Source organism: Cryptomeria japonica, chromosome 9 (assembly GCF_030272615.1).
Source record: "Cryptomeria japonica chromosome 9, Sugi_1.0, whole genome shotgun sequence".
NCBI classification, from domain to species: Eukaryota; Viridiplantae; Streptophyta; class Pinopsida; order Cupressales; family Cupressaceae; genus Cryptomeria; species Cryptomeria japonica.
In genome coordinates, this window is record NC_081413.1 from 258,100,455 (window position 1) to 258,125,475 (window position 25,021).

The following is a 25,021-nucleotide window of genomic DNA, read 5'->3' on the forward strand; positions in this document are numbered from 1 at the left end:
TTTTTCGAACTTTTTGCCCTTGCTGAACTTCATCCGAATTTTATTGTTGCCGAACACGAACTTGAACCTTGTGACTTAGCTTCTGACAGTGGCTTGCAGTATCAGAGCTGCTCAATCTATCTGTCCAGATCAGCATGGGAAGGCATGTAGAACACTTTCAATAGCTCTTCAATTCAAATATCTGTCCACGAAAGAAACTCAAATCACAGATGTTCAAAATTTCTCAGAATTCAAGAACCAACTAAATCTTTTAAAAGTGGAATACACATTCATAGGTTCAATTACGCAAATATTTGCAATCATAATCTAGAACATGAAAACCCAAACCACAGGTGTGCAAATCTGTCAGAACTCAAGAACCAACTAAAGCTTTTAAAAGTTGAATACACATATTCATTGGTTCAATTATGCAGATATTTACAATCATAATCTAGAACATGAAATCTTAATTTAAAAATTAAACGAAATATAGAAATCTTCAAGGTTAGATACTCCAAAAATGATTAATAGAAGCAGTTTTTAGATTTGGATTTTGACATCTAAATCATTGAAAATTGAGAATCAGCATAAAACCTTTTCATTTCATTTTTTAATTGTAATTGATAAGATTAAAATCCCCCACCTCCAATGTAGCACAATATACTTCTTCATGCAATACACAATAAGAGAAAAGTTATAAAACATACCCATCAAATGTTTCCCAACGCTGCAGTGCCAGAGGAGCTGCCATATTCACCATTATTAACTCATTTTTGCTGTGTCTTCTAAATGCAAGGAAAAAATGTGGAAGCATATGCATATGTATATCAAACATTTTATTACATAAAGATCAAACTCCAAACATGGAGAGGTGATGATTCTGAAATCTATGAAGAAAATGTAATCAATTTCAAGATACATAAAGGAACGGAAAGCTACTGTAACTAATAGGAGATGGAAGCCTTTGAGTTGTACTCATCATAGCCAAGCTGGTATGCATAATAATACACAAGATAATGGGTTGATTGTCTGGTCTAGGAACAAACCTGAAGTTTCTTCTTGAGCTTGCTATTGAATCCCTAGCCCTAGCATATGAACTGGGATTATTCAATTTTTTCTTGCATACACTACTTTTCCTAAGCTTCCCAACTCTTTGGACTATATGCATCATGTTATATGATTATATTGGTTTCCTTTCAGAATGTACAGTGTCGAGTTTAATATAGGAAATCAGAAAAAAGATGAATTGGAGCAATGATTTGGGTGGCATCGCATGCTACCAAGATTAAAGATCTATGATTTTAAAGATAAACCTAACAGTTTTCTTGTGGCTTAGAATAATGTAAACTATTTGACACTGATGCATACCCAAGTGGGAAAAACATTTTTTTACCCGTGGATCTTTCCTATGAAGTATTTGAGATAGCATTAAAATTGTTTCAAGCTTTTGTTTGCTTGTAGGTACCTACCATGGAATGTATGCATAAACTATTCAAAATAATTTAGTGTAAAGAAATGACATGAATTTTGATTCAAATTACTCTCCTAGGAGTTATAGTTCTCTTATCCCTATTCTTTGTTTGAACTTTGTATGGTGTGCTTTTGCTAGAATTGGGGATGATGCACTCATCTCTATTGGGCAAGGTTGTCCTTCTTTGTGGCGATTGAATGTTAGTGGTTGCCATCGGGTGGGTGATATTGGAGTCACTGCTATATCAAAGGGTTGCCCTCTTCTAACTCATCTGGACATCAGCGTGTGCCAGGTTAGTTACTAGAAAATGAATGATCTGTCTTTTGATGACCTCTCTTTGGTTTCTAATTGAAGTGATAGATAATATGTTCATAGTTTTACCAAGGATGTGTGAAAACTATTAAATGATTATTTTTTCTGTTGGGAAGTTCTCCTTCTCAAGATTTAGTTAAATGCTTTGATTAGTAATAATATTTGACATATTTCTGTAACATTGGAGAATAATTCTTCAATCTTAGGAAGACAGTGGAGAGAGGGAAATATAGCTGTTAGTTTGATTGCATACTTAGTAGTTCTCTTAAATTAAAAGTTTCTATTTTCACATGCAGAAAGCTATGCCTGAAGCCATGTTGCATTGCATCCTTAGTTTACCAAAGATGGACTCCAAATGGTCAATTCAAAGTTGTCATATTAAATCATCTATAGCTAATTCAATGATTATGTATCATGCGTATTATCTCATAAAACTCAGTTGAGTGGGTTACCATTAAGCATCTACTGTATGAAAGAAACAGCTGGGTTATAGATCCTTTTATTGGATTGCTCTAACATTTCCCTGGCGATATTTATTACTCTAATGTGTGGCTATTGTAATAATCTGTTATTCACATATGTATAACAAACAAAGATGGGCTATGTCATGTCCCAGAATTAAATGTACTAAACATGAATATATTTTTATACTACAAATCTTTATTTAATTTCTGTCACTGAGTATTAAACCCATTTGTTGTGTTGAAAAAACAATATTTATTTAATCTCTGATTTATGTGAGTTATTATTGATTATTAGTGTAATGATAAATTATGATAATGATATTCTATTGCAAATGTAACGATTGATATTAACCATTTTGTTACTAATATTAATTAATAACCCATAAGTTATACCGTGCGATATTCGTATAAGAATCACGGCTCTTTTCTTGAATCGTGTCTCTTCAAGACATCGGGGAATAAGGTAAGAATGTTGTGTCCCTCCAGATAGGCCGTGACTCATCCTGCCATGGTTGCACGATGTGCTTTATAAGGCTTTGTTGGGCTCTTACACGGGAAAGGAGTAGAGAAGGAATTTATGGGAATAGCTTCCAGATGAGTGCTAAAGAAGGAAGGAATCGTTCCAGGCAAGTACTTCTGCCATAAGACTGGTATGGAAAAGCATTTGTGATATTAAAATAAAATGAATATAATATACTAGAGTCTGTACAATTTGGTAGAATAAACTGTTAGACAGAGATCATAGGCGGATTAATCAAAGGATATTACTGTTAATAAATATACAGCGAACATACAGATTACAGTGACGTGTATATAATAATAATCAGAGAATCACAAATTAGCACAAAATAATCTTTAATGAATTGGTATTTGGTACTATTTGGTACTATTTGGTATTACCGACACATAGCAGATATAAGAATAAAGTAACTATGGTTTGATAAAAAACCTACCTTTAAATGATAATATTATAGGAATACAATTAATGTAATCTGATTAATAAGCAATGATGATAAAAGGTACAGTAGAATTAATAATCAATGAACAGCCATACAAGTATTGATTTTTATCTAACTGACTGAACAAATATAATAAATTATTAACAGAGGAACAGAGTATGAACAGAAAGTTAAGACCCACACCATGTAGTAAGACCCGGTGGGCATAGCATGGTCTGGATGGGCAATCTGGTCATGACTCTGAACCCCAAACTGAGTGTGATTAGGGAAGTAAGACCCACACCATGCTAGTAAGACCCGGTGGGCATAGCATGGTCTGGATGGGCAACCCTATCATGACTACAAAACCTATAACATTAAACTGGAACAGCACAACTGATAATTAAATCATAATCATTGAATATGTGAATGCTATCGAATTCTTAATAATTTGTAGGATCTTTATGTATATTATCAAAATTATTAGATTAAAAGGTAATTGTTTTCTCTCAGTTTACCAATTTTTGCATTCATTCCAGGATACTGGGTAGGGAACATCACAGGGTACCAAATCACAAACTAGGTTCTATGCAACTTTGTAGACTACTATGTTCTATCATGTCTCAAAAGTAATGTTGAAGCCTATGCTATGTAAAATTTATTAAAATGCATTTAAAAATGAAATTCTTAAGGAGATCGTGGAATTCGCATCAGCTCAGTTATTCCCAAAGAACTACAAGATGCCATTTTGGTTTCAAAATACATATAGGGAATTTTGTTGGAATCTAGGATAAAGCTTATGGAATGCAGACAAATAGACAAGAAAGATGTATCTGAAATGTAATCCAAAAGGGAAAGCTAACAGCTCAAGGGAGAATGCCATTGTATGGAAACAAAAGAGGACAAAGGTGATGAGCTGCAGCAGCCGAAGTAATGCCACTGCCCACAGTCAGTCCAATCCATGAAGTACCTGCAGCTAGACAGGTAGCTCATTCATTGCCATGAAGAATTCTTCTAAACCTCTTGGTTATGTTGCAAAATGCTTAACCTACAGATGCATCATAACAAACTTTGAATGTAATAGATTGAAGAAAATACTGTGAAAAGCGAAAAGCATGGATGATGAACTGGAGGCAAAAGGATAGCCACGGGCATAAGTAATGATGGTTGTTGAAGATGTGGTAGCAAACTAGTTTGAGATAAATATACCCCGTTTCAAATAAATATTACTTGAATGAGCACGTTATGATCCTGAAGATCTAACGCCATCTCCTTACCAAGAACATGAAAATAAGCCACTGTGGCATTGAAGGTTAATGTGGTGGTTTCAATAATGGGATTTTAAATTACTATAGAAATTAAAAATTACCTGCTCTTTATTTGGTCAATTGCTAATTGATATGTTTCAAACTTGTGTGTGGGAGGCAGGGACATTGCCATATTGACATTGCCATATTTTTTTGAGCTGTAGAGCTGGTTAAATAGTAAATGAAATTTATATTAAGCTTGTCAAATAGACAAGAATGCATATTTAAAATGCAATCCAAGAGCAGGAAATGTTACATCAGGGAAGGAAGTCATTTTAAAGAAATAAATTAGGACAAAAGTTGACAAAAATTGCAGCAACCAAAGCGATGCCACTATCTACAGTGAAATCAATTTGTAAAGCACCTGCAACTAGCCAGGTAGGCTCATTGTCAAAGTCAAGAAGTATGTCCTTTGACTCTCTTGGTTTTGATATGGTGAAAAATGTAAACGTTCATGTGTACCATAACAAACTTTGGATGTAGAAGAATGACGAAGATGTTGTGAATCATTATCAAACATGATGATCAAATGGAGGTGACAGAATGGTCACAGGCCAAAGTGTTGGTGGAGATTGAATGTCAAAGCAAATGGGGAGAATTTTGGGATAGATATACCCAAATTGAAAGAACTGTTGCTTGAACAAGCAGTGTATGATCATAGGAAGTCTCAATGCCACCTACTTGCAAAGAAAATAAAAATGAACCATCTTAGAACTGTGAGTAATGTGGTGAACTCAGTAATTGCAATGACATTTAAAATTAGTATGGAAATTGGAAGTAAGGACATCTAGAATATTTGAAATTTTTTGCTGAATTTGCGAGCCATCTGATACAAGGTCAATAGAATTATCCAGGAAATAAGTAGGTTGAAGATAATACAAGATAAGTATATCATCATATTCACACCTTGTACACTGAGGCTTATCAGTACAATAAGTTAGCTGAGTCGACATGTAAGAAACTTGTTCATGGAGAGGAAGAAAAGGGAAAAATGACTACAAATTTTTTTTAGATTGATTTGGATACAAAATTGGACAAACACAACTGAGACACTAAAATTGGAGCATCACAAGCAAGATGCCAATGTCATAGTATTGGTAAAAATTGGGTTATTAAAACAAGGTTTGGACTCCCATATGACATATGTGAAGTTAATGGAGGATTTTTTGATTAGTGTGAAGAAACAGAAAGTTTTCTATCAAATAGTGACAAAATAAAGTTGAAAGCTGAACTGGAAGTTAAGAATCAGCTTACATTAAAATTTCAATTGGACGTGACTTCAATCGCTTACAATATCCAAATGTGTAACAACCCACCCTATTTTTTATTATATTTTTTGCAATACTGAAAATGTATATGCAATGTCTTCAACACTTTTTGATCACCCAGATCCTGAAGTGGGCAAGGTGAGAGCGTACAGGCTTCCAACCACATAGCTATTATAAATGAATATAAGTACAAATGATATGGTGGCAAGCCTACCAGAATATGCAGATAGTAGAGCCAGCATAATCAACACCTCTTTGATGGACTGTGTAAAATAACATGTAGGCGGCAAAGCTAACCTTATCAACACCTCTTTGGCAGATTGTGTGCATGCAATGCAAGCCATTGGGAGAATGTCTAAGCTTGAATTAGACCAAATTGGTTGATAATGCCAACTTGTTCAATGCCAAAACGGGCTGAATTAAATGCTATGGTGATTGGCGGTAAACCATCTAATCCTACGATATGAAATGAATACAAAGAAAGCCTCAGGCAGTACTACCATCTGGAGTTTACAAGATTAATTTGAAATGCATTACAAATTAACAATTGATGAAGTAAACTGCTGTTAATAACCTGATATAAAGTTCTGATTATAAAATCAGATTATAGCAATGTAATAACACCCCGTGATTTTTTTGTGTTAAACCAATAAAACCACAATTAACTCGGAACAATTGAACATACAAAAGTGTTTTCTGTTATTACAATCTTTGTTCTGTTTGGATAATATATTATCTCTGCTATGACAAGGTTCATCATGATGTTTTTTGCTTTAATAAACTCAAACTGTTTTCAGATTTGATGCATAAATATAAATGTATGCTAAAATAGATAACACCAACTGAACATTCACTTGGAAACTTCGTCTAAATACCTTGAGAAGGAGGCATTGTGTAATGTCCCCAATTTTTAGGACGTCATCCAGATGCACAGTTTCACCCGTTAACCCACCTCTGCAGGTGAATCCGGTGGTTAGGAGGTGATGGAGTGTGCAAGGAGGCCCCATAGTCATTTATTTGGCCTTGGCAAGTTTATAAGGTGTAAACTTTATAATATTACATTATAAGTCACTCTTTCTAAAATTGGAAATATTTTATAAAGTGACTTTATGAGGAGGGTGAACTAATGTTAATATTATTATAAAGTTACCTTTACCTTAAGTGGTAATAATACATTAAAGTGACTTTATAAAAGATGATTATAAAGGAACTTTATTAAAAGGGGATTAGTAAAAGTTAATGGAGAATTATAAGTTGACCCCTTGAGCGCCCTTTTCTAGACAACATGGGAAATAAACTTTAATATATAATTGGCCCCACTCATGACAAATTGGACCCATAAGGTGGATGCCTAAGTGGACGAATATTCCTTGTGGAATCTTAGCATCTTGCAACCCTAAGTTGGGCGTGGGAATTTGGGAAGAAAAGAGGCTTCACGGGAAGATTTTTGGCATTATTGTTATTCATTTTTTGGAGATTACTTTTCATCAGCAGGTTTGCAACGTGGTTGACAGAGATCTGAGAGCAGGTTGGAGACGAAAACCTCCATCTTTGGTGATAGGATGTAGCCTTTTTCACTAATTCAGCATTCGGACACACAAAGAACTTCATTCCAGGCTATTGGGGGCCAAAATCCAGAAGTTTGCAGGGTTAGACAGCAATTACAGGGCTTTTACATCAGGTCTGAGCATATTTGGATGATCTTACCAGCAATTCAGACATTATTCCAGCAGATCGTACCATTCCCATCTGAGCCATACATCGAATTCTTGCCTGGAGTTTGTAGAAAATAATTACAAGGGTTTTACCTCAGCCAATTACACTAAAATTGATTGTTGGTGATTAGGAACAGCAAATTAGAAGTTATTCTGGAGAAATAAGGTCTTATGTGATCAGCAAATTCCATAATACTGGGAAATTCTTTATTCTTGGAGGGCCACGCCTGGCAAGGAGTTAGAATTCCATCTGGGTCTGCACAATTCCATTTCAATTGTTTTTAGTAATTCATTCTAGGGTCAATGAAGTCATTTGGAGCTGTTAATACATCGAGGAAGCTCCTACTTCAGCATATATTGAATTTCAGTTTAATAAGGAGGCTCAACTAGGTAGGCTCAGGACACTTGGTATGCAAATTTGCACTCTTAAGTGAAATAAATTGTTATTCTTTGACATATTGTGTTGTTGTAATAAGAATCCGAAGTCTGATTTCAATTTTCAGTATTAATTTAGTTGTATTTTGCATCTTTCTTTCATTGTGCAACATTCAAAAGTCAATAACACGCAAGCAAACCTCAAAACCTCATTCAAACCTAAAACTACTATTCACTGGTCAAAGAATTCAGTCAAGCTAAACCAATCAGCTGTCCGAATTAGTAGTTGGTATCTTTCACATTGTATGCTGGTTATAGATTGGCTGTTGCAGATTGCATATGTGGGCAGCCAATAAGAACCTTCAAACTATCATTTCCTCATGGGAAGGCCACCCAACTGAAGCGAAAATGACTTCATACTTTTGTTTAGACTCAGCACTGTTATAATCAGAAACCCAACAACCTACAGGTCTGAAAATATGCTTCAGATTTCATTCCAGCCCATTCAAGGTGCTAGCACAAGGTGGTTAGCAAATAGCAATGTCAAATCACCTTTAGACTTCACAAATTTACCAGCCAAGGGTCTTGAAAATCAGAGAATTTTAGATTACAGTTCTTCTGTTGCACATTTCAAACATAGCAGACCAACAACAACTTCAATGTCATTAACTCCATCAACAATCAAGCCTTCCAGCTATGGCGGACAGACTGAATTATACCAGCTAGTTTGATGACGCTTGGAAAGGCATAAAAGGAAGTTTCCTCAAGCCTAAGATCATTTTTATTAACTCCCAACACTTTAAACTCCCGTTGCAAGCTATTGAAACAGAGCTCATAGCCTCATAAAATCATTCAAAACTAAAACCCATAATGGAGCATATCTCTAGTCTGAAATCACCTGCAAATACACACCAAGTCCAAGCTCGAACATGGGGGTGTGAATAAAGCCACCAAACCCCAGCGCTTTTTTCATGAGCCCTCACGCCATGTAAAGGTGACTTGGACAGCTTAGTTGGAAGGGGTCACTTCACTAGAAAATGAATGCAGCTGATAACAACAGTAAAAAACTTGTCAAGGGGTTGCCTAGCACTAACCATCAACTGAATCTGTCATTCAATGCATTTGAAGGGAGGTGTATCACTGACTTTAGGAAGAAGTACAAACTGCTAGGAAACTTAACAAAAAACCTTACAAATCATGTTAAAATCTCTACAATTCATCAATAACACAAACTCCAAAACTTGAAATCAAAATGTAATGATCCACCCTACTCTGATTTTTCTGCACTGATTTTCTGCTTTGTTTTTTGATTTTTTTTTTTTTTTTTGTTGTTTTGTGTATTTGCTGATTTTTTTTTAGTTTTTTGCTGGGGTTTGCAATTGAATGAAAAGTACAAGAAATAATTGCTGGAAATGATAAAGACAGCAAGTACAAATAATGAATGGAGGAAATTTTGACTTTATTGAAGTTCCATGGACAATTACATACCAGATCTAGGCATGTGCAGGTCTGATTATGATTAATACATGACAAAATTGAACTGATCTGATGTTCCAGAGGTCTGATCTGCTTCCCATGGACTCCGATCTGAGGTTCCTTAGGTCTGATCTGCACTTTCAGATTTGATTCAAATCTGATCTGCTAAAAATAATGCTTGGAAACCCTACGTTCCAAGTGTAGGATGCTGCAAATGGTCCCTGAAATGTACAGCCAGCTATGGATGTTCACAAAGTGCTGATAAATGATACCAGATGATCCAGATCTGCTCTTGGACAGGAAAATTATACCAGATGATCCAAATCTGCTCTTGGACAGGAAACTTCAATGAATTTTCTGATTCTTGTACTGCTGCAACCTGAAAATGTCCTACAATCTTTCTTGAATGAAAAAAGCTTTTTTCAGACCCTTGGGAGATCTTCTGCTCCTATAGGCCCTCTGAATTGGAGAGGTTTTCACCCCACAACCTATGAATCTAACCCTGTTTGCCATAGTTTTAAATTTCCAACTTTAACTTATAAAAATGAAGCCAAGAATGACCAAATGGAGCCTCCCAATGTTACTTTGTTCTCCTCTAACCCTAAACGAACCTTTTAGGGTTGCAAACTTTAATTTAATTTAAACATTTTTGATTTATTATTTATCTCCTTTCTCCTCCTTGGGCGTACCTCTTCATAAGCTTTAATTACATATTATTTCCCTTCTCCCTTTTTAAAAACTTGTCCTTACCTAGGGAGGAGTGCCATGGGGGGGGGGGCTCTTTAATTTATTAATATTATAAAGTACTTAAATAATAAGTCCTTTATTTTATTCAATTAAAAACATTAAAGTAAATCCTTCAATGTTTTTTCCTTATTCTGAAAACCATCACCGAGCCATTCACAGTTGAGAACTAATGATGCACCTAGTCCTTGGTTGATGTTTATAATTGGTAGGACAACTCCCAGTCTCCCCCTAAAAAATAGGTGTTTGTCTCACAACATTAGAAAAGGCTCACAAAGCCCACTGCAAGGATCCACAAGCTCCGAGTGGTCATCAGTCGAACCGCCCATCTCCTAAAAAATAGGAAACTGGCTCCGAGCTCCTGAAATGCCTCACAAACCTCCCCAAAGGTCACCTGACCCTTGAATGGGCTCCCTATCCATTGTATTAGCCTACGAGAACCCTGATGATCGGCTAACCTTGCTAGAAACCATCTTCTTTTAGGAAGGGAACATTTCACTCTGCCCTCCCTGAGATTGCTCGTCCTCAAGTAACCTCAACTCTGGGTGTTGTAGAATCTTCTCACTCTTCCATGTCACATCCTCAATTGGCAGATCCTTCCACTTCACCAAATACTCCCTGATAACCCTCCTCAATCTCCTCTCTCGGGTATCAATAATAGCCTCAGGGACAAGAATCATTTTCCCCTCCTCGTCAAGGGGTTGTAGCACTGTAGAAGGAATCACATTGTGCCCAATCGCCTTCTTGAGGCGAGACAAGTGGAAAACATTGTTTACCCGACTGTCTACTAGCAACTCTAACTCATAAGCCACCTCACCAATGTGCTTGATAATCTTGAAAGGTCCATAATATCGTGGCTTGAGTTTCTCTGCTCCACTCTTTTCGTGAGTGGACTGACGATAAGGTTGCAGCATAAGGTATACCATATCACCAACCTCAAATGAACACTCAACCATGTGTTGATCTGCATACAACTTCGATTGATTTTGTGCCTTTTAGATGTTCTCCCTCAAGGACCTCATGATATCTTGGTTGTCTTGCAAGCGGTTCTTGGTGCTAGGTACTCTGGTGTCGCCAAATAGCAAATCCAAAAAGTTGGGTGCATCATACCCATATAGTGCCATGAATGGTGACATTTGGATGGACATGTGGTAGGTTGTATTGTAGAAATACTCACACAAATGGAGCCACCTGACCCATGCCTTTTACTGCCCCACTATGTAATTTCTAAGGTATCCCTCCACCCACTTATTAACAACCTTTGTTTGCTTGTCAGTCTGGGGGTGGTAACTAGTGCTCGGAGTGAGCTCGGTGCCGCTGAGTCTAAAACAACTCCTTCCAAAAGTGACTCATGAATCTGCTGTCCCTATCACTAACTATGCTTCTTGGCAACCCATGAAGTCTGAATGCCTCCCGGAAGAACAAATCTGCCACTTGTATATGTAGTGGTGATTGGAAAAAAAGTGTGCAAATTTCATAAGCTTGTCCACCACAACATAGATGCAACCTCTACCCTGGGCTTTGGGCAAGCCTATGATAAAATCCATCGAAAGACACTCCCACTTCCTACTCGGAATGGGTAGGGGCAACAATAAACTTGTCGAAAAAGTGCGCTCCTGTTTATTCTGCTAACATGTAGGACACTCACGCACATATCAAAGAACCTCTAATTCAAAACCCTTCCAAGTGAACCTCTCCTGTACCTATCGATATTTTTTAAAGTACCCTGGATGTCTTGCCCTAGGTGCATCATGAAAAGCTCTCAATATCCGCCTCTTCATCTCTAATTGTGGGACGAAGAAGATCTGCCCCATGTAAGTGATGAGCTCATTTACATCTATGTATCTATCGTCTTGTACCGTCCCATCAATGATACTAGCGGCCCAAGTGTCCTTAGCATATTCAACAGAAATCAACCCTCGCCAATCATTTATAATCTCTCCTATAGAGCATAAATGGGGTCTCTACTCAATAGGGCATTAGCAACGATGTTCTTCTTGCCCTTCATATAAGCAATGTCAAAATCGTAAGCTTGTAGCTTACTCACCCACTTCTGCTAAAGGTCATTGAGGTCCCACTGATTAAGAAAATGTTTTAGACTATTATGATCGGTCTTAACTACAAATTTGCTCCCCGTCAAGTAAATTGCCTAAATTTAGCCAATGCATGCATAATGGCTAACATCTCCTTGTCATATATATTGTAGCTCCACTTTGGCCCCCTCAACTTCCGACTCTCAAATGCTATAGTGTGTTTGTTTTGCATTAACACCGCACCAATCCCCTCTCTTGAGGCATCACATTGTAGCTCAAATGGTCTCGTGAAATTGGGTATAGCAAGAACCAGGCACGAGCTCATCAACTGCTTAAACTGATCAAAACAATGTTGTGCCTACTCTGTCCAAATGAAGTCCCTCTTCTTTGTCAAGCCTGATAGAGGTGTTGCCCCTTAGTTGGGTGAGATTCTTGGGTGAAGGCCAATCAATGATAGCCCGAGTCTTATCCAGATCGACCTTGAATCCCTCTAAGTTGATAATATGTTCCAAGTAGAGCAACTTTGTCATCCCAAACTTGCTTTTGGACTCCTTGGCGTACAAGGACTCCCTCTCCAAAATGCTCAACATTTCCTCTAGGTGTCTCAGATGCTCTCCCCAAGTTTGGTTGAATACCAAAATGTCATCAAAGAAGATCAAAACGAACCTCCTCAACTGATTTTGGAAAACCCTGTTCATACAGGATTGGAATGTGGCTGGTGCATTGGTTAAGCCAAAGGGCATAACCAAGAACTCAAAGTGCCCACAATGGCATCGGAAAGGTATCTTCTCCACATCCTCCTCTTTCATCTGTATCTAATGATAGCCAGATCTCAAATCAATCTTGAAGAATTAACATGTTCGTGTAACTCATCAAGCAACTCATTAATACAAGGTGTGGGGTACTGGTTCTTAAATGTCTTCTTTTTCAAGGCACGGTAGTCAATGCACATGCAATGAGTCCCATCCTTCTTCTTGATCAATACAACTGCTAATGCAAATGGACTATTACTAGGCCAAATGTGACCCATCTTGAGCAACACCTTGATTGTTTTTTGTATTTCATCCTTAAGCTGCTTAGGGTGCTTGTATGGGTAATGATAATCAATTTGGCACCCTCCTCAACTCAATGATATGCTTTGTGCCTTTATTTGGAGGTCTACTAGGTGGAATATCAGTAAACACCTTACTGTGTTTAGTTAGGAGCTTCTGGATCTCTAGAGGATAATCCCTCTTCTGCTGCTCCATTATTGTAGGCATCAAAACACACTTTGCAGCCCACTCTACCAGATCATGTTTGATCGATCTCTCCATCCTCCTCAAGGAAACCACGTGAAGACTCCCATCTAACATCCCTCTCAACACATGTTTCGTGCCATCTACCTCGAACATCATCTCCATAGTGCGCATGTTGAGGTAGAATTCCCCAATCTCGTGTAGCCACCTCATGCCCAACACAATATCCATCTCTCTCATACTCACCACGTAATAGTCAGCTTGAAACATAGTCATTCAACTAGGGAGTCAAGTTGGGAATCTTTCTGTTGCACATGAGAGTGAAACCATCTGCAACGTGAGATGGTCCTAGAAATGTACGACCACTTATGGATGTTCACAAAGTGCTAATAAATGATACTAGATCATCTAGATTTGCTCTTGGATAGGAAACTTCAATGAATTTTCTGATTCTTGTATTGCTATAACGTGAAAATGTCCTCCTACAATCCTTCTTGAATGAAAAAGTCTATTTTTCAGACCCTTGGGAGATCTTCCACTCCCATAGGCCCTCCAAATTGAAGGGGTTTTCGTACTTACAACTTGTGAATCCGACCCTGTTTGCTAGAGCTCTGAATTTCCAACTCTAACCTATAAAAATGATGCCAAGAATGACCAAATGGATGCAATGTCCCCTTTCTAGCATTCATAGCACGATGTTGTCGTTAGCTTATTTCCCCATGGTCCAGTAGGCTAACCAGGACATTAAAGGGACTTAGAGGCCATTTGGCCTAGGTAGTTTTAGTTGTAGGTCTTTTTGATGGGTTTTGAGGCAGTTTTGGGCATACTTACTATTTATAGTAAGTCATTCTGGACATGGCTGGACATCCTGTGATAGTGACATGTCGATGGTAATTGTTTAAAATTGACAAGAAGATATATTTATTATTGATATGGATTTATTGTGCATTGATAAAGCTATTTTATAAATTTAAATTTAAATATTTAACTTTATTAATGCATAGACTATAGTTTGTGGGAAATATTTAAATAAAAGAGTCCCCTTTATTTTATAATACATCGGAGACATAAGTTATATAAAGGGAGTTATGTTTTATCCCACATTGACAAAACGAAGGAATGGGCTCTTTTGAGAACATTATAAAAAGAGATGGAAGAGCTTCCATTTAGTATGCTTGGATGGAGATTAATGTTATGCTGCTGGATTTCCTGGAAATCTGATTATCAGGCTTGGAGGAGGAAATCCCTGTTTGCTAGCATTCTCTTCGCTGTTGGAAGACACAGTCAAGAGGATTAATGGTGTTTTCATCTTAGGAAACACATTGAGCTAAATGGATTTTATAATACAGAAGACCAGATTTGTGAAATTGCTATAGTGCCGTGAATAGCAAAATTGCTACAGTGCCGTGAACAGTGCTGCTACAGTGTGTGAAGTGTTTGCAGCAAGTTTAGTTTGTTCATTGTAAGGGTTTGGTTGTGCAGTAGCTGATGTATTATTGCACATATGCAACAGCTGATTTATTATTGCATACTTCTGAATTTTAGCAACAGCTGATGTATTGTTGCTTGGGTATTCATCTTGCTGGTTAGAAGTTTGGGAGGCTTCCATTTAATCTGCAGATCACCACAACATCCAATTCTAGGTTTCTTCCATCATATTTTCATATCTATGCATTGTAGTTGTTGAGTAGAAGTCTAAATATTTGTGGCAGCCTATAAGGCAATTGTATGTGCATGTTTACATTGCAAAATCAGTCTTTAATCAACAAATAAGGAGTTTAGATTTTCTATATATTGTAGTATGTTTGCCAAGTTTTTGACAAAATGCCATGTTTAGTATTAAGCAATTTGAATGTTATTACATTGTTGTTCACAAGTCTATTTCATTGGAAATCAATTTATTGGTGAAATCAGCTTTATTAGTTTTCATACAAAGTGTTTGACAATATTCCTTGAGGTCAATTTCTACAAGCCAAGGTTCAAATCAGCAGGGGGTATTACAATGGAGGCTCCCAATGCTACTTTATTGTCCTCAAACCGTAATCGAACCCTTTTAGGGTTGGAAACTTTATTTTTATTAAAACATTTTTGATTTATTATTCAATCTCCCTTCTCCTTGGGTGTACCTCTTCATGGGCTTTAATTACATATTATTAGTAGACAACCAAACAATTATGCAGAGTTGTGGAAAAAGGTTCACACACGCACACACAAAACTTTGGGAGACAACCAAACAATTATGTAGAGTTGTGGAAAAGGAGTCAAGGAATGCAACTAACATAGTAAAGACCACTTAAATGCTACATTAGAAAAATCACTTAAGGAAATTTAAACTAGAGAAATACACACACACACGCTCACGATTAGATACTTCTGCTTGAAATTTATATGCTTCCCATGCACAACTTGTTCATAGGAAATAGATGCATTAGACACCTTGTGGATGTAAGAAGTGCATGACTTGGGATATGGCTTTGCCATACCATACACTTCACCCCAATTGTGGTTAATTGAGGGAAGTAAGTGCTGCTATGCTTAAGGGAGGTGAGTTTCCCAGGGCGCTCTAGGCATTCCACAACTTGCCAAAAATTGTGCGTTGCAATCTTGACTATTATTATACATGACATTGAAGTGGTTTCAAGCATTGGCTACCAATCTTTGACAAATGACTACCTTGGTACACATGTTTCCTATTTGTTGTGTGATTGTTTTTTTGCCAAATTTAAGAACTAGGCATCATGCACAACTAGGCACTAATGTTCATGTGTAATGCACTAAATTAAAAAAAATTGTTAATACATTCAGGTTCAAAATATACTCAACAAACATAACATAAAATATACTGAAATAAACTCCAAAATTGCATGTCAAAGAATGTAACATAAAATGCTTAATTTTTCATAAAACTATGCCATAGAAACATTCAATCTTTGCACACATGAAATATATTTCACTAATACATTAGAACTGTTTTATGCTTTTGAAATTTATAACATGTTGGAATATATAAGAAATCAGTGAAATAAAAATGGTTGTAAAATCTAAAACAAGCTTTTGTATGTTGGAGTGTCCTTCTACACAATCTTGTAAAATTGAAAACTGAAAACTATGAATGATATTGAACTGCAAATACAACCTCTATGTGAGATTTCCTTTAGGAACACAAAAGAGTTTTGTCGTTTGATTTCTAAAAGTCCAAGGGATTTGGTTCTCGAATATTGTAGTTGAACACAAGTGCTGAAGTTGTGAAGAAAATTGATAAATTGGCAAAAGAGACAAATAAGTGAGGTTGTTTGATATATATAAAAGCTGGGCCACAAATTGCTATGCCCCATTATACCCACAAATATAAAAAATAATTAAATATTAAACATCCCCTCTACTAAAGTCCACTTCTTGAGTTGTCATAACCTCCTGTTAGCAAGAAATTTGGGGAAAAGACAAAAGTTCTAATGCCCGATTTGTTGTTTGTAACTAGGTCTATATATGGGTTCGGATTGCCTTAAGGCAACATCTGAACCCATTTAGGACTGGGCCCTATCCTAAAGGGTAACGTGCCCCCAAGTCTAAACCCAACCCTATACTTGCACGCCATCCTAAATACCCACGCCACAATAACTATATTGGCGCCAAAAAGGGAAGGAGGCCGACTTGAATTAATAAAGGCTAAAGACATATATAAATAAAGATATCTTGCAAAGACAATCAATTCAAGTTCAGCGAATTAGCTCTGCATGAAAAGGTGCGAATTTACAAGGAGGGTGCGAACTTGTCTAGACTTGTGCGAAATTGTCCAAGAGGACATAGGGCATTTTGGTGTAGTCTTGAAGCATGCAAAAGGGCCAGATCTGATATGTAAAGATCAGATTTAGAAAAGCAAGCTAAGTATTGTATATTGTGCAATAAGAGTGAATACATAATCTGACCTGTGGGTCTTTAATGCTAGGTTTTTCCTCCTTGGAGGTTTTCCCAGGGTATTTGTGTTTGTCTCTCGGTTCCTTGTTTTATTCCTGAATTTACTTGATTATAGTTTACTAAATTACAAATTTGATTAATAAACTAGGGCATGATTAAATGTTACAAATCTGATTATTGATCTAGGGCACAAATTTAACATGGTATCAGAGCTAAGGTTATACTAACCCTCAGATTTCAGTAAGCTCTTAACTTCAGGTTGTTGTTCGCCTTTTATTAAGAAAATGACGGGGGTGAAGTTAGAGGGCATCATTGGGTCCTCATCAAGGAGTCATTCTTTAATTCATTAAAGATTGTGGAGATTCGAGTGAAGAACCAAAGGAGGAAGTAACTGACATTTCTCCTTTCAGATTTTCAGATCTCTGGAATGCAAAGTATATACTGTGGAGTCATTACCTTATTCAGACCTTCAGAGTTGTTGATTTTCAGAATTGGTCTAAACCCTAGGTTGGTATATATTTCATGATTCTTAACCCTTGATGTGATCCGATCCAATTTTAATAATGATTGAATCTTTGATGGTATGGTAGATTTATTTAGCTACTAGACATGCAACTACTATTTTGTATTGCTAACAAAATCAGTTGTATTCCCACCAATCTTCAAACCCTAGCTGACTGTGCTAAGGCACATCAAGAGGAGATTGCGAATTATGGCTTTTGAAGATAGACTGCAAAGACAGCTTCTTTTGAGAAGCTTTCGGTTCCAGTGTCAGTGTTATCTAAACATCAACAGGTGTATTTTTTAAATTCTTTATTAACTTTGTGATGAGAGACTTTATGATAATTGAAGGTTAAGTATTCCTGTTGAATATATGGGGTTTCTTTGTCAAGTTGTAATAATAAAGGTTTCATTATCAATATTTGTTTTTTATGGGTTTGTGCTTAGTTTTGTAAAACCCCTATTGGGTTGTGTGAAAGGAAAATAATATTCTCTTTGAATTAACCCGTGTTGGGCCAATCATGTTTTGAGGTTCCCTGTGATAGGTGTTTATCCTTGCAGGTCTACAAGCAAGTTTGTGCCTGTGTTATTCTAAGTTACCATCCTTATATCATCCCTGTTGCATTCGAGCTCATGTCATTAAATGTTGTGACAAATGCAGTCTTATCATGCGTCAGTTATCTGTTAAAATAACCGCATGACAGGTTGCTTTCATTTATTTGGTTATAATGATGCTCTTTCCTACACAGTAGAAGTTAGAATGCATTGTTGTAAATAGCATATGTAGGAAGAGTGAAAGATGAACAAGCCAGTGGTCTCCTTTTGTGATTAGCATTGAGATCTCTTCAGGCTGAGGTAAGCATTTCACTCGTTAATTTCTTCTACTTCCACCAAAGCTGAATATAATTAGGATCTTGTTCAGCAAAGTATGAAGATTTTGTTCTACTTGATATTTATCAATCATATGTATGTAGTCATACTATATCTTGTGATTGGGTTTCTAAGAAATCTAAATTTCAGTTGTTCAGTTTGAAAGATGATTTGGCTTATGTATTTTGCTTGCTTGAATCTCACGCCTGTTCTCTTTTATAAGTATATAAGGATCCTTTCAGGCATGGTTATTCGGATGGGAACTAGGTTGTATCTTAGCCTCTCGGGGTTAAAGATGAAGGTTTTCTGAAATTTCACCTTGCAGAAGGTGAAAGTAAGAGAAAAGCAAGTACCATCTTCAGTTGTATATGATTTCTGGTTCCTTTATTGATTCTTATTTGATTAAGGATTAAGAGGGAGTCCTATCTTCAATAAAGACTTAGTATAAAAGAATTGACAATCATTTGTTAAGTCTAGGGTTTTGTAAAGTTCTAACTTCCTTTCTTAAAGTATTTTGGTTTTTGATGTGATGATTTAACTCTATTCTCATCATTGGAATATAAGGAATAATTAGCGCAAGGATCTAAATTTATTGTCTTCTAGGATTAGAAATGTGTCAAGGATCTAACCAAATTATTCCAAGTCAAGTATACTTTTGATATTTAGAATAATGGATTGTAAACCTTTATGAAAACTAACATAAAGATTTAGGATGTCTGTAGCAAAGTCTGATTTTGCAGATCCATCTGAAGACAAGCAGTTGATTGGTGGATGCCTCAGCTAATTCATGATCAAGGTTGAAGCATGTTGTTGCTGCCAAGCATATCTTGTTGCATTTTGAAAATCTCAAATGATTGTGAGCAAAAGACTGTAATCACCTCAGAAGGCTAACTCAGATTCTGAAGTGTCTCAGATAAGGGAAGTCACTTCAATCTCCTGTTGTAACTTGAATACCCTATGATCTCTTAGGACTACAACAAACAGTCCTCAGTCACGCTGAGTACTGCTGAAGCTGAATTCATTGGAGCATGAACTGTATCAAGGAAATTGTGTGGTTTTTCAAATTCTTGTTGAATGGTTTCTTATAATTATTTATTATCAGAATCGTATAGAGATACCTGAAAATTCAGTGTCTTATGGCAGGATAATCTTGCGTTGCAAATGTTCTCACCAAGTCTTTTGAAGCTTGAGTACTTCAGAAGATAGACTTGGAGCTGTTGAGAACACCGCCTTGATTGAGAAGGAGTCTCAACCTCAGTGATGCATTGTGTTTCATCAACCACCCTTTGCGGGTAATGTAAGGTGGTAGTGTAATCTTCTTAGGGAGAAGAGTAATTGTTACCATCCTCTGCGGGCAATGTAAGATGGTAGAAAAGATGGAATTTCATCCTATGCTTGTGTGTTGGATGGAAAGTGTACTAGATAGAAGATTATGTTTATTCATTCTTTGCTTGTGTGCAAAATGGAGGACTATGGTTTATGTAACTTCATTCTATGCTTGTGAGCAAGATGAAGGATTATGATGTTAAATTCTTCTCTGAGAGAAGATTGAAATGGAAGCTCTTCATCATTCTTAGCAGGCAATGGATGGTGTATATGCGTGATAGATATCATGGAAAGAGTCCATGATGTGCATATTGTAGCATAGGAATATGGAAATCATCACAAACAGATATAAAAACTAATCTAGCTCAATCACGAAAGCTCATTGCAATGATAAATCCTAAACACACTCAATAGAGACATAAAGATAAAACATTCAAAAGTAAATACTATGCAAACCATATGCAGATCTGAATGTTTCCTTCATGCGGCTCCATTGTTCTTCTTTCCTCTCCAAATAGTTTTTGTTGTGGATCTCACCTACAAGTGCACACACATGATTGAAAGCAAGTAGACAAGATGGTTGATCAAGAGTACTCGAAATGTGATTTGACAAAGTGATTATAAATTCGATAATCGGATTATTAGGGGATTAGATTGAAGAAATTCATCCAATTTATAGATAAATTGGAGAAATGATCAAATTAGCATGATAATGATTCGAATAGAAATTCAAATCAAGAATAGCAAAATTATGACATGTGTATGACAAATTGCTATGCAAGGATTTATGACAATTTATGACAAATTGCTATGCAAGGATTGATTGATTGTCAATTATGACAAATTATGACAAATTTCTATGTCATTTCCATGAAAATAGGAGAGAATTGAAATTAGGAATTAGAAAATTAGGAAATTAGAGAATTAAGATTTTAGGAATTAAGAAATTGATAGAAATTAGAAATTAGGTAAATTAATTAATAATTTATCATTTATTAATTAATTCACAAAGAGGAATAATTAGCCAATTAAATGAACATTTAATTGTGACAAGAAAACTTAGGATAAATAAAATAATTTATTAATCCTAAAGGGAGAAATGACAAACAAGGTTAAATGATGAAATCACGAAACCCTAGAAGACGAATTAGCAATGCGAGAATGACAATTAGGTCTTGATTGAAGATAATTGATATCGATCATGATTTTAAATTGATAAATGACCAATGTGATAAATGATTTGATTGAGAAAATGCGCCAATTGACGAGGAACAATGACTAATTGATCCAAATTGACATAATTGAGACAAACAACGATCGATGACAAATCGATCGCAAAATGACAAGATTGACAAGAGGACAAGAATCAATGACAAAATAGATTGCAAAACGACAATATTGAAAATGACCACGATCGATGACAAATCGATCGCAAAATGACAAGATCGAACATGACAACGATCGATGACAAATCGATCGTTAAAACGACAAGATTGAAAATGATAAGGATTGATGATAAATCGATCGCCAGATGACAAGATTGATAAGAGGACAACAATCAATGACAAATCGATCGCAAGATTGACAGGAGGACAAAACCCTAATTAGGATTGACGATGTCCAAAATGATGACAAATGAGCACGCACATTGATGCGATAGGGTAAGATTGATTAAAATCATGACTGGAGAGTGTTGTCAACAAGACCAAATTCGAGAGTAAGATGAATGAAGAATGTAGAAGAATGACTCGATGCTCGCAAATAATAAAGACCAAGTGCGAATCATGGAAGAAATGTTAATGCGACGCAAAAACCTAAAATGAGGCAATGCGCAAATGTTAAAGTATGACTCCGCAAGCGTTGACCATTTTTAGGTGTTAAAGTATGCTTGTGCGCAAGATGAAGGATTATGATGTTAAATTCTTCTCTGAGAGAAGATTGAAATGGAAGCTCTTCATCATTCTTAGCAGGCAATGGATGGTGTATATGCGTGATAGATATCATGGAAAGAGTCCATGATGTGCATATATATACTTGTGTTTATTCATGTCTTGCAAATCTACATGATAAAGTTCTGGATTCATCCTCTACAGGCAAGGCAAGATGAATATTATAAAAGGTTCCATGATGAGTTACCATTATGTGATTTGGTTACTTATTACTTATGGTTACTAGCTACTTGTTGTGATCCTCTCTAAGGAGTGTTGGCTGAGTTCAGATTACAGATTGCACAATGAATGTATTAGGAAAAGTACTTTGGGTATCTGCTTCAACTTGGGCTCTGTAGTGATCTCTTGAGCATGTAGAAAGCAATCTTCCGTAGCATTGAGCACTGCAGAAGCTAAGTACATTGCAGCATCTATTGCATCCAGAGAAGCAGTGTGGCTTTGCAAACTCCTCATTGGATTATTTGGTCAAGCTAGTGGTCCTACCACCATTCATTGTGATAATCAAAGCTGTATAAAGATGTCAGTAAAACCTGTGTTCCATGACCGGTCCAAACATGTGGGAACGCACTATCACTTCATTCGGGATATGGTGCAAAGAGGCACCATTCAACTAAAGTACAATAGCACGGATGAAAAGGTTGCGGACATCCTTACCAAACCCTTATCCAGAGTGAAGTTCGAATACTTCAGAGACAGACTTGGTATTGTGGAAAACGGAACCCTGATTGAGAGGGAGCTCCAATCTCAGTGACTCTATCTGCAGCACTTTGATCATTCTTTGCTTGTGTGCAAGAATGAATTGAGTCCAATCTAAGCTTGTGTGCTAGATGGATAATTGTAATTATGTAAAGACCCACTTGTGTATTACGCCATCCTATGCTTGTGTGCTAGGTGGAAGATGTAATTCTATGCTTGTGTGCTAGATCCATTCTATGCTTGTGTGCTAGATGGAACTCTAAAGGTTCAGATTATGTATTCTCTTTTTCCCTAGTTAAGAGGGAGTGTTGTTTGTAACTAGGTCTATATATGGGTTCGGATTGCCTTAAGGCAACATCTGAACCCATTTAGGACTGGGCCCTATCCTAAAGGGTAACGTGCCTCCAAGTCTAAACCCAGCGCTATACTTGCACGCCATCCTAAATACCCACGCCACAATAACTATATTGGCGCCAAAAGGGGAAGGAGGCCGACTTGAATTAGTAAAGGCTAAAGACATATATAAATAAAGATATCTTGCAAAGACAATCAATTCAAGTTCAGCGAATTAGCTCTGCATGAAAAGGTGTGAATTTACAAGGAGGGTGCAAACTTGTCTAGACTTGTGCGAAATTGTCCAAGAGGACATAGGGCATTTTGGTGCAGTCTTGAAGCATGCAAAAGGGGCAGATCTGATATGTAAAGATCAGATTTAGAAAAGCAAGCTAAGTATTGTATATTGTGCAATAAGAGTGAATACATAATCTGACTTGTGGGTCTTTAATTCTGGGTTTTCCCTCCTTGGAGGTTTTCCCAGGGTATTTGTGTTTGTCTCTCGGTTCCTTGTTTTATTCCTGAATTTACTTGATTATAGTTTACTAAATTACAAATCTGATTAATAAACTAGGGCATGATTAAATGTCACAAATCTGATTAATAAACTAGGGCACGAATTTAACCAATTACTTTTGAATGTTGTAGTTTATACCTTGGACTCGATCTTACAAAGGGAGCAAGGATTAGATCTAAATAGAAGACTGACTAGTTAACTAAACACAATGAATATCACATAACACAAATTTAGAAGTCCAATATACTTGTATTAGTTGTATCAATTCAGTACAATCATATATCCTAATATCTCCTTATACATCCTATATCTTCCTTTATACTCTTCTACAATCCTCTATCTTTACATCATATATTCTCATACATTTGTATTATATCTATTCCTTCATACTCATACTCTGTCATTTACAGCTTTCACTATACAAAAGGATGGGATGTGACCCCATCTATTGTTAAGGATATAGCTTCATTCGGATTGAAGCAAGTAATATATAACGACATTGAATGAAGGGTCATGTCCCCGTAGGGTCATGACTCAGCGTGGCATAAGCCACGTAGAAGTCACGCCCCTACATGGACATGACTCTTCATCCTTTTATTTATAGGCATCGACACTTGTTGTGAACCGAAACCAATAATTGTGGCAGTTTCACGAACCAACAAGCTGTCGGTATTATCATAGAAGATTAATAGTTAGAGTTATATATATCTACACATCGGAGGTAAAACATATTCATTGCAGTGATCTTATTAAAGTCTATCCTCACTACATATTACTAGACTATTGTATTCTCTATCTCTGATCTAAAATCCTTAACATGATATCAGAGCCACGTTGGTAGAGAAATAATAAAATAGTGACACCTCTTTTCTAAAAAATTTAGACTTGCACTCAGAATCAAAGGAAAATTCAATCATGGTGAACAGTGTTAGAGTGGAGGATAGACTCGAAGGCGCATCCAACTTCGTCTCATGGAGAATTCGAATAACAACAATTCTTCAAGAACTCGAACTAGATGCATACATAGCAGAAGATACTAAGATGCCTGAAGACGAGCCAAAGAAAACAACTTGGAAAAGACACAACAAGGCTAAGAAAATCATAATTGATGCTGTTAAAGATCACATTCTCCCAAGCATCTCAAAACTAACTACAGCTTATCATATGTTCAAGACCATTCAAAACTCGTATGAAATAAATAATGCAAGCAGATTGCTCACTTTAAAACAACAATTAATGCATATCTACATGAACAAAGGAGAAACAATCACATCCTATTTCATGAGGATTTCAGAATTAAAAGACCAATTGTCAACTATTGGGAATGATATAGATGATATGGAGCTATCTCTAATAGCACTTAAGGGATTACCATCCAGTTGGGAATCCTTTATTCAAGGCATTAGTGCTTGTCTGACACTACCAAATTTCGATCAACTCAAGAATGATTGTACTCAAGAAGAATCTCGACTAATCACAAGAGGATTGGGTCCAAACAAAGGGGGAGAAATTCAAGCACTACATGCTAACACAAGCAACAAAGGGAAGAAAAGGAAGTTCAAACGGAAGAGAGGAAATAATCACAAAAGCAAAGACT

The 25,021-nt window shown here is 36.5% G+C and overlaps 1 protein-coding gene across 9 annotated transcripts in view; it reads left to right on the plus strand.

Annotated features, from left to right (window-relative positions):
* Positions 1-25,021, plus strand: part of LOC131034465 (F-box/LRR-repeat protein 4) — a 150,324-nt gene that overhangs the window by 107,730 nt on the left and 17,573 nt on the right. For 8 of the 9 annotated variants that reach the window (XM_057965969.2, XM_057965967.2, XM_057965968.2 and 5 more), the window contains one exon: positions 1,589-1,742. In XM_057965969.2, the coding sequence (XP_057821952.1) occupies positions 1,589-1,742 (154 nt within the window). Of the gene's footprint in view, positions 1-1,588; positions 1,743-2,058; positions 2,283-25,021 lie in introns of those variants that run through there. The other variant, XM_057965970.2, reaches the window with a different exon arrangement.